The sequence below is a fragment of the Hippocampus comes genome, unplaced genomic scaffold (assembly GCF_001891065.2).
Source record: "Hippocampus comes isolate QL1 unplaced genomic scaffold, H_comes_QL1_v1.1 scaffold335, whole genome shotgun sequence".
Lineage (NCBI taxonomy): Eukaryota > Metazoa > Chordata > Actinopteri > Syngnathiformes > Syngnathidae > Hippocampus > Hippocampus comes.
Genome location: NW_017805823.1, coordinates 1286439 through 1297745, shown reverse-complemented (window position 1 = coordinate 1297745; position 11307 = coordinate 1286439). Strand labels below are relative to the sequence as shown.

At 40.5% G+C, this 11307-nt stretch overlaps 2 protein-coding genes across 3 annotated transcripts in view; both read right to left on the bottom strand.

Moving 5' to 3' along the window:
• Positions 1–280: 280 nt before the first annotated feature.
• Positions 281–3760, bottom strand: hoxa13b (homeobox A13b). 2 transcript variants are annotated; one of them, XM_019886307.1, is made up of 2 exons: positions 2880–3760; positions 281–1043 (listed from the first exon to the last, which is right to left on the bottom strand). In XM_019886307.1, exons 1-2 carry the CDS (start codon positions 3652–3654, stop codon positions 796–798), a joined length of 1023 nt encoding a protein of 340 aa, XP_019741866.1. In that variant the 5' UTR covers positions 3655–3760; the 3' UTR covers positions 281–795. The 2 variants fall into 2 exon arrangements, with proteins under 2 accessions (XP_019741866.1, XP_019741867.1); XM_019886308.1 differs by having other exon boundaries at positions 281–1040.
• Positions 3761–7465: 3705 nt separating this feature from the next.
• hibadhb (3-hydroxyisobutyrate dehydrogenase b) overlaps positions 7466–11307 on the bottom strand; it is a 6850-nt gene continuing 3008 nt past the window's right edge. The window contains exons 5-8 of the mRNA XM_019886309.1: positions 10414–10547; positions 9382–9458; positions 9154–9310; positions 7466–7752 (exon numbers count right to left, since the gene is read on the bottom strand). Of these exons, the coding sequence (XP_019741868.1) occupies positions 7594–7752; positions 9154–9310; positions 9382–9458; positions 10414–10547 (527 nt within the window). The 3' untranslated portion in view covers positions 7466–7593. The remainder of the gene's footprint in view (positions 7753–9153; positions 9311–9381; positions 9459–10413; positions 10548–11307) is intronic.

Here is an 11307-nt window from a genome sequence, read left to right as displayed (position 1 = left end):
ACTCGACATTAGTTTTTTTTCCTTGTTTTTCTCCTTGTAAAATCAGAATACTGACAGGCAAGAAAAATACACAGTCACGACCACTTCAATAATCAGACACATTATGTTTCTTACAAGCAATTGCAAAGATGAAGTTTCCATCTAATGGTCGGAATTGGAAACAAACAAACAAAAAAACATAAAAGGGCAGACATGGATGAGGTATTGAAATGAGGTGTCTAGGTCCCATATGGAGCACTTGAATTACCCCGTAACGCAATTTGAAAAAGCATCAAACCACATAGAAACTGTAATATCAAACCGCATAGAAACTGCAATAGATTTGTTCGATTGTTGCATCATATTTGTTCATCTGAAAACGTTGATTTATATGGAGCCTTTTGTTGTGATGGACCCTTGAAGACATGTTGACGTTTTATACATTAACACTGATAATCAAACGTTTTCGCAAAATTCCACTGGCTTGTTCGTTCAATTTCAAAACTACTTCGGGTTTTGACTTTTTGTGAATATTAACAATGACGTCTAATTAAGACGAATATGCGTGGGAAGCAGTGGCTCTAACGAGGTGGGGCAAACGTGGAAGTTTATCAATCGCCTGATGCGAACAGTTCCGACTTTCTGTCAACGCGCCGCGTGGACTGTTTCCAATTAAAAGGCGAGGATGGAGGAAAAAAAACGTGAAAGGAGGCACTCTGGCGGCAAAGGTGAAGGTAATAAATTATAGCACAGTTTATTTGCGATCAAGGCACGTCTGTGTCCATTTTTCCCCCCAAAAGCGAAATAGACGAGAAGCTAACAGGAGCTCTTGAATTTATTGACGATTTTCTTCTCTTTGACGCGTCGGTTCTGAAACCAGATGGTCACTTGTCTCTCTGTCAGGTTGGTGTGCGCAGATATTCTCCTGCGCTTGTCCTTGGTGATGAACTTATTGGTGGCGTACTCCCTTTCCAGTTCTTTGAGTTGCAACTTGGTGTAGGGGACGCGCTTCTTCCTGCCACGACGCACTTGGCTGTCTGCGCCAACGCCGCAAGTGTCGTCTGCTGCACGATTGGGGGGGGGCAACGTGTTACTTTCAACTGAACGCACACTCAATGTAAGACAACGGAATAAAAACATCTACCATATGTCATATATATAGTACTTGCATTAATATTCAGAACGTTACGAATCAGGTTGATCGTGTTTAAAAGTGAAAAGAAAAACGGGAAAGCATTGCTATTGTATTGCAAAAATAAAATATGCTGGAGAATGAAAAGAGCAAAAGAGCATAAAAAACAATGTCCAAAACAGTAAACGACGAGTTGGGAAAAATAGTAGGAACATTTGGATTATTTAGTGCTCCCAATGCAATATGGCATTTTATTGGGGGAGGGGAAATAATTGATAATTGATCTATTTTTTACTATACATACACGCAGTAGCCTACACACACTGGGTCATCTATCTATCTTGGCTGAACATGGAAAATATTTTCAAATAGTCACCTTATTCAAGATGGCATTTTTCAATTCTTCTTCACTACTATCTATCTATCTATCTATCTATCTATCTATCTATCTATCTATCTATCTATCTATCTATCTATCTATCGAAATAAACTGTTGGTACAAGATGACATTAAGGGTTGAATGGCGTTTTATGGGGTAGCAAAAGGTAATTTAATATTTTTCGAATATTAATTGAAACGATTATGATTGTACAAGGTGTCCATAAAGTCTCTTTACCATTTCAAAAATTTATTAAAAATGCAATTGATTGGATATTTTATTCAGATTTGTTCTATTGTATTCAGCGTTTATTAAAGTTTTTTTTTACCTCTTTTAATAAAGATATCGTGTATCGAACAAAGATAATTGACATTACTGACCTAAAGCAAAGGATTACTGATGCCATTGCCACAATTGATGAGGCAATGCTACAGCGAACATGGCAAGAAATCGAGTACCGTCTTGATGTGCTTCGTGCAACTAATGGTGCCCATGTCGAAGTGTATTAAAAGAGGTAAAAAAAAAAACTTTAATAAATGCTGAATACAATAGAAAAAATCTGAATAAAATATCGAATCAATTGCATTTTAATACATTTTTGAAATGGTAAAGAGACTTTATGGACACCCTGTATTTTGACTATTATTGTGATTATTAATTTTATTTTACAAAAACGAAATAATGAAATATTTCAAAAACATTTCAAAGTTTAAAAAATATATGTTGACACGAAAGATGCCACTCTGGAGGAGTGGTTGTTATGACATTTCATCATTTTAAATCACAAGAACAAATATGTCATTAAATAATAGCTGCTCTATTTTATATTGTTGCACAACAAATTAATGTAAATATTGTAGAAGTAAAACTATAATTGCTTCAAAATTGTATTTTTCGTGGACGTGGGCGTTTTCCTCTTAAATGAAAGTGGAGGAAAGCTAACATTGTATGATTTCCTTTCATGCGTTGTCCATTGTTTTACATTTGAAATTTGCATTTAATTTAGACAGAGTGTGAATATAATATTAAGCATTCCCTAATGACATGGAACTGGAAAAAAAACATTTAAAACTCTCTCTTATTCACCCCCCTTCATTTCTGCGCCTTAATTTACGTCATCAGTTGGCCTCGTGTGGAGGGGTGCTCTTGCTGAAAAGGGAAAAAAATCCAACCCAATTTTTTTTAAATCAATGTACAAGCACAAAATACAACATGAAACACTGAAGAAATAAACCACGCATGCCTCTTTAATGCCTCTTGCATTTAATGCAAAGAGGCATGCCAAAAATATATTTATCATAACATTCAATAAGATTATCCAAGACAACATTTTCATTCAACACGTGGCTTTGAAGCGTTAATAAAAAAAAATGCTCAACATGAATTCACCTTGCAAAGATGACTTCCACAGTGGATTGGCCTGGGTCTGCTCCTTGGCGCAATATACTTGGCCACTCCAGCCATTGGTGGTGATGGACCACGGCTGGTAGGGCTCCATGGGCAGGAGGGGTTCGTGTCTGGGCTCGGGGGGCGCACTCAGCGCGGGGACCACGGGCACGTCCAAGTAGCTCGCCTGGTAGGGAGCCGGGGAGTAGCCCTGGTAGAAGGCGAACTCCTTAGCCCGGCTGGAGAACTCCTCCGCGGGCACCGACGAGTCCCCGTACTTGTCCCCGTAAGAGGCGGCCTGCGCGCAGGCCTTGGGGCAGCCGTGCGACACCGGCCTGCACGGGTAGTAGCCCCCGCCGCCGCCACCGCCGCCAAAGTATCCGTACGGGAGGGAAGCGTTTGGTGAGCTCTGCGTGGCCGCACACGGGCTGCACTGCTTGGCCGCTTCCACGACGCCGGACGCGGGCACGTCGCCGGTGGCGTAGGCGGTGCTGCTCGGAGCCAGAGAGGCGGGATGCGCCAGCAGATTCCTGCACTGGTTGGGCGCAAAGTTCCCCCCGGGGAACGGCGCGTCCTGCATGTTCTTGGCGCGCTCGTCCGCGCTGCTGTCGTAGACGAACATGAGCGGCTCGGCCCAGTGCGAGTGCAGCAGCAATGACGCGGTCATAGCATGTCCCGACACGTGCACGCGTGCGCCTCTTTTTCCTCGAACCCCCCTCGACCGAATGCACCCAGACAGGGACTCTTTGGCAGGGGAACCATACCCGCACGGAACCATCGCAAGGTTATTGGCCCCGGACAGACACGTGATATGCAAAGGAGATGATCAAGGTCTGCACAGGAGATAATAATCACATCAACCCACACAAACACACTGGTTACCGTTTTTTTGTCGTTTTGTTTTTGCTTTTAAAATGTGAGTATAGGTGTGCCGTCCATGCTAAACAATATCAGAATAATTTCTGAATTATTGATGCACGGGTGCACATGCTCCTTCCTCAGCCTTCAAAGCATTCTTTGAGCACTTAATGAGTCCAAGATGCAGCTTTTTGTCCTTTTTAAAAATCCCCAAGGATATTTTCCACAGATGTCCAACTAATTCGTAATTATTAATCACCGTCTTCTGGTGCGAATAAGATATTTCAAGGCCCACTAAATACAAAACAATAATAATAATAATTTAAAAAAAAAGGCGATGACATAGCAGCATTTGGCTGACTGCAGTAGTCGGAAGGCGGGCATGCAGTACGCGGCTGGAGTCCAAGGTCAAGTTGAAAGACAAAAGAGCCGCAAACACAATGGAATAGCGAAGCAAAAGGGAAGCTTTACACACGCAGGGACACAAAAACGCCCATCAATCAACATTTGTCTCATCTCCCAAAAAGAAAGAAAGAAAAAAAAAACATGAAATGCGAACGAAATGGTCGAATCGCCAGCAACAGCACAGAATTAGCTCCGTAAAGCTCAAAACAACCTTAAAAAGTATGAGCATTCGTGTTGAAGGAAGTAATTCAAGTTAAACTTCATCTGAGGCCCTTTCATACAGTTTTTTAATAGAATTTTCTCACCTTTTGGAGACTGTAAATTTTTATGGGCCAAGTTCATAGCGTGTACAGGCAAATGGACTTTTCGGAGGGGATAACCTAGATTTAATCATCCTTAAAGGGTTAACTGAAAATGTGTGAACACTTATGAGATAAAACACGTTTTATGAATATATATATATATATATATATATATATATACACAAAAAAAAAAAGAGAGGGGCCACAAATAGACCCCAGGGGGGACTTTTTAGAGGGGGGTGTCGACTGAAAATAGTAATACATATCAGAATAATTTCTGAATTATTGATGCACGGGTGCACATGCTCCTTCCTCAGCCTTCAAAGCATTCTTTGAGCACTTAATGAGTCCAAGATGCAGCTTTTTGTCCTTTTTAAAAATCCCCAAGGATATTTTCCACAGATGTCCAACTAATTCGTAATTATTAATCACCGTCTTCTGGTGCGAATAAGATATTTCAAGGCCCACTAAATACAAAACAATAATAATAATAATTTAAAAAAAAAGGCGATGACATAGCAGCATTTGGCTGACTGCAGTAGTCGGAAGGCGGGCATGCAGTACGCGGCTGGAGTCCAAGGTCAAGTTGAAAGACAAAAGAGCCGCAAACACAATGGAATAGCGAAGCAAAAGGGAAGCTTTACACACGCAGGGACACAAAAACGCCCATCAATCAACATTTGTCTCATCTCCCAAAAAGAAAGAAAGAAAAAAAAAACATGAAATGCGAACGAAATGGTCGAATCGCCAGCAACAGCACAGAATTAGCTCCGTAAAGCTCAAAACAACCTTAAAAAGTATGAGCATTCGTGTTGAAGGAAGTAATTCAAGTTAAACTTCATCTGAGGCCCTTTCATACAGTTTTTTAATAGAATTTTCTCACCTTTTGGAGACTGTAAATTTTTATGGGCCAAGTTCATAGCGTGTACAGGCAAATGGACTTTTCGGAGGGGATAACCTAGATTTAATCATCCTTAAAGGGTTAACTGAAAATGTGTGAACACTTATGAGATAAAACACGTTTTATGAATATATATATATATATATATATATATATATATACCCAATTAAAATAAGCGAAGGGCCACAAATGGACCCCAGGTGGGACTTTTGATAGGAGGATGTCGACTGAAAATAGTAATACAGTAAATGTTTTCTATTTAGGAGAGTGATGTCTCTGTAAAACGCACACACACTTAATGTTACTGCAATCTATATGGCATATCTTAATGTAAATTTACATAACAGATTCGATAATTAGCATTTCATATTAAATGTGTGTCTCTCTATAAAAAAATATTGTTACTGGACAAGAATTTAGACCATTAGATGATTTTTTATTTTAACGACGACCTCCATCAAGGCTGAACTAAAATGGAAGTTCAATTAATTCATTAAGCTTTGTATTTAATTTCACTGATTTATTTTATTTTTTTGCTATCAGGCTACTTCCTGGGTCATCGACTTGGTTGGTACCAACCAATATGATCCCGGAGGTGCAGGGTTCTACTCTTGTCGTAGTGATTCATAAAAAGGAAAGAACATTCCTATTGCTGAAATCTTATTCACATCCTCATCGAAATGTAATTCACAACATCCTGCATGAAACCAGAAGTCATCAAACTTTTTAAAACAGAGAGCCACTTACTTCTTGGCTTCCTGATTACTGTGGAAGATACCAATTTGATTCACTTCTGAAATTGCTCAGAAACCCTTTCATGAACTGTTACTAATAATTAATTATATTCATTTATGCAAAAACACATCGATTGTATGATTTCTCAAAAGACTTAGGAAACAAATATCAATGTGCAACACTTATTTCTATAAATCAGCCAGTGATTACATTTTCAAATGATCACTTTTACACAATTTCTCAAAAATCACAATGCCCCACCACTTAAATCAGTCTCATGTGATCCTCATATGGTACTTTGGGGTTATCTGGTGCCTGCGGAATGCAAAGAAGAAACCACGTTGAGCATAAACGGGTGCGAATCGGCGCGACAGCACGCACGCAGGCCCGAGAGCAAAGTACTGCGGTGTTTGCAGTACCTATCAAGCAGATGACAACACAGCTCTCAGCCTACAGTGCTTAATGGACTTTTTATGGGCTTGTCTTGTGATCGCATGACCTGTGGCACCTTGGCCCCTCAGTGGCTCTTTGGAGGAGCAGATCAGAAACATGCCGCTCTCGAGTCAGGATGAAATGACTCATGGTTCACATCCAAAGTTTCTAAAAACGGTTGGACAGAAATCAATACAAATCTACAGTGTGTATTTGAATCAATTGGAATTATTTGGGGTAAGAGTTTCTTGGTTTATTTTGCTCATGGAAAAATAAGATGGGTCCACTTGTGAAGCTCTTTAAGTGTGTTACGTCTTATGCTACTACTGGGTGAGTCAAACTAGTAACTACGAGATTTATAATTGGCAGGAAACTCATGTGGCACATGAACATTATCTTTTGATTCCAAACCATTGTAAAAATGAAGAGCTAAAAGGTGCATTCACTTTGCTATTTGAAACTAAGTTGTTGATAAAACGTGTGTGTGTGTGTGTGTGTGTGTGTGTGTGTGTGGAGGGGGGGGAGAGAGAGAGATGTTTTTCAGGAATCTCAAGGAGAAGACATGTCTTTATTTCTTTGCAAGACACATAACACTCTTGTGCTAAAATCGCGTTGCCAATCGCCGACGAATTGAGAGAGAAGAGTAACAGAAAATGATGACAAACAAGAAATACACCGTCTCATTCTTGTAACTAAAACCCCCAAGTAACACGTATCGTGTTATAAGTGCCTTCAACCTTTTGAAACCTCCGCATATGGGACAGTATGCCTCCAACAGAGAAAGGAGTGTTGCATTGTCGAGTAAAAGGTTGTTTTAGAAACCCCCAAGTAACACGTATCGTGTTATAAGTGCCGATATTGGGACAGCCTTCAACCTTTTGAAACCTCCGCATGTGGGACAGTATGCCTCCAACAGAGAAAGGAGTGTCACATTGTCGAGTAAAAGGTTGTTTTAAGGAGCTCATGTTGCTCCATCTTTGCCAACTCCCAAAGTCGCTTCCCAACTAGAATATGGCAACAGACCTGTGTGCCGACAGGCCCACTAAGGTAAGGCTCGCATGGGATGGAGAGGAAGAGGCACATATTACTGTCCCTCCTCCTCGCGCAAGAACTGGAACACAGAGGAGAAATCTTTGCTGGCATAACCGCGGGCGCTCATCATCCGGTAGATCTGATGAGCTAAAGAGCCCAGTGGAACGGGGGTCTTTGTGCTGGTGGCCGTGTTCTGGGCCAGACCGAGATCCTGAAAAAGACAAGGAAACTTTGTTTGCCGTTCTCAAGAGCATTTAGTTAAGAGTTCTACAAAGAGCAATGTGGTCATCAGTCATCTTGTTTTGTTACTCAGCTACTGCAGAATCCTAAACTTCATGACCGTCCAAGCACAAAACAGTCAAATTTAAGAAATTGAGATCGACATTTCCTCAAAGGGCATTAAAAATGCTTCCCATTGATGTAGAGAATGTACTAATTTGGTGAAATGTCCTCTTAGCAACACATGCTAGCGCTTACCAGAAATAAACGAAATTGCCACCACCCATTTCCCATCAAATAATCTTTATAATCCCAAATTTTCATACACCCTAACAGAAACGTGTATAAAATACATTTTTTTAATTTCATTTTTGAACATTATTGTTATTTTGAGATATTATTCTTATAATAAATCACCATTATTTAGGAATGCATTTTGTACCTGGGAGTGCCACATGAATTTCAAACTGCGCATGCGAACTTTGTGAAGCAAGGCAGACGTGGCTTTTCAGTGTTAGTGTAGCAACAAGGATATTGTGTTTCTACCATGAGGGACTGCATTACGTTCTTTTGTGGGATGTGCGTCATGATGTAGTTTTAAAATTCAACACAGGGCTGCAGAAAAGCCGGAGATTTCTGTTGATACCAGACATAATGTGGTTTTCCTTACTTTTCAGTTTCGTTGATTTTTGGAACGTCTTTTTCATTGAGAAGCTGCAGCATCCTCTCAAGAAAACATTTATTTATTTATTTATTAAAAAGTCATTTAAGTAAGAAATTCCTTTCAATTCCAATTGGGAAGTGATCGTAACTTATTTTTCTGGTGTCTGAATCATAAATCTGAAAAATCGATCATTTTCACGTAATCGGTACTTTTTGGGCTGTGGCTCAAAACATGGCCGTGCGACTTCCGATCGATCGCTTTTGTGCCGGAGGGTCACAAATAAAGTGCAACCTAGTCAGTAGACTTCAGAATTTGACTCCTGTTTTTGGGGAATACACAGTGAAGAAAAGAGTCTGTTGGCTTTTCATATTATTAAAAAAAAAAAAAAAAAAAAAAAAAGGATGGACATTGGTCACATATGAAAATCATGTTTCACCAAGATGGAAATTGCACAAAACAAACATATTCATGTTGGTGAAACACGATTTGAATGCGTGCAACCAAAGTTCATACTTTTTTTGGTAATGGAAATCCAACAGAGGCTTTTTTTCCCCCAGCGCATACAAGTAGTTCAAAGTGTCATATATCATATTAGAGGTCATCAGAATCGCGTAACACTTCAGCATACCTCGAAAATCTCAGTTGAGCAAGTGTTAACAACTTTTGTTTCAAGGACGAGAAGTAACCACGCCCATGTTAACATGACACTGTGGAAGCAAGTGAACGGACCTTTGCCATGAGCTGGGTGCCAAAGCCTCCCTGGTAGTTATTCGCAGAAGGGACTCCCTCCATCACCCCGGGCACAGGATTGTAGGTGTCACTGGACCAGCAACGGCCTGAACTCATGTTTAGGATCTTGGCCAAGAGTTTCGGATCAAGACCAAGTCTGCAAAGGATTTGAATTCATATAATTTCCCAAACAGATTGCCCATCATAACAACTGTCAGATGATGTTACCTGATTCCTAAATTCATTGTTTCGGCTGTTCCGATCATTCCAATAGCAAGGAGCATGTTGTTACAGATTTTAGCAGCCTATATGCAATGAAAGAGAAAATGATGTTTAATAACTTGAACAAAGTCACTTAGGCTGCGTTCACACTGCTGCTCTATACTGCTTTTTTTTGCCTATATGCGATTTTTCCATTCAATGCCAACAGTACAATTCAGATTTTTTCAATTCAACCTCGGTTCTTTCGTACGTGGATATAAATGTATGCAATGTCTGCAGGATGAACTGCTTATCGTACAGATCCGACATCAAAAGCCCAATATGCGGCACAGGCAGGCGGGAGACAATCTGCAAAGTTGTTTTGAGTAATGGTGTTGTCTTTAAATTTTTACTTTCATCCCACTTGAAACATGAAGTTGACATTTGTGGTGTTAGTAATAATTCAGCCACACAGGTAATTTATTAAGCGCGGCAATAATGTGACATCATCTTTAGTAGACGTCTCCATGAAATGACAAATTCGAGGATAGTTTGCCTCATATGCCCAAAATATTTCTATCTCCTCCCGCCTCACTACTGTGGCGATATGAGATGATTCGATTGGCTGTCAACCGGTTCGGGATGTCCCCCGCCTACTGCCCCCTTAGACAGCTGGGATAGGCTCCAGCACCCTCCGCGACCCTTGTGAGGATAAAGTGGCTCGGAAAATGGATGGATGGATGGATGGAAAAAGAGTCTCCCCAGTACATACAAAACCATATTTACTTCCATAAAGACTGTGCCATAGGACGTCGTTTATCACTCGATGTCGTGCTTCGTGCGTATGGGTGTCACATCACTGACGCATTTGTTTTTGTAATAAGAATGAGAACATAAAAAGAACTAATTTCGCAAAAAAATAGCTAAATATATAACATATCTGAATTGGGCATTACGTCCTGAAGTGTGACTGTAACCTTACAAGTCTAAATAAACATCGCTTGTTTGAAGCCATGTAGTTGTGGCAAAGAAATCACAGACAGTGTTGACTGTCCCTACCTGTCCGGTTCCAACCTGACCACAGTACACCACGTTGGCTCCCATGCAGCTGAGTAGCTCTTTGGCGGCGGTAAATTCTTCCTCCGCTCCTCCCACCATAAAAGTCAGCTTTCCCAAATTGGCGGCGCCCACACCTAACAATGGAAATCATGCGACTGTCACGGTTTGTTGCTAGTTTCAAATTGTTCTGAGAGGTTGACGGATGAAAAGTGGCAGAGGCAAATCAGACCAATGTGCTCATAAAATCGCCATGTGGCCTCATATTTGTCTCACTCACTCACTGACAGATTTTGCCTCGGGAGAGCAGCAGAACAGAGATGGCCTATCTGCTACAGCAGAATGATGAATTAATTTCAATGTCACAGACATTCAGCAAAACACAAAAGCCGCATTTATTTTATCTAAAGATTTTCAAATAGCTACTAGATGGTGGAACCAAATATACTGATACATTTAAGATGACTTTTTACAATTATGGTATTGTGCATTTTAATGTAGCTGACAAGGGAAGAAATCAGTGACCCCCCCCCCCCCACACACCACCAATTTGATGAAAGGAAAGTCAAACCCTGAACTAAATGTAATACAGTAGTTAGAATGTTGCTGGCTCATATGGGGTTAAACTAGCAAGCCACAACAGTACCAGGAAATGTTGGAATAAGTCAGAGTTTACAGAAAGCGAATGGAAAGAAGCCAACATTTCCGTGAGGTCTCCTTGTTCCTATGAGCAATTTGGCACTGTAGAATTTGGTTGTAGGTGATGTAAGCCAATTAAGCATTTGCTTTGAAAATGGATTCCCAATGGAAAAGCGATGGGGTTGGTTTGATGCGATGAACCTTTGCTCAAAGTCTGAACTGCAGCTGTGAATCTATTCCAAGTTGTTCACTTGTCTC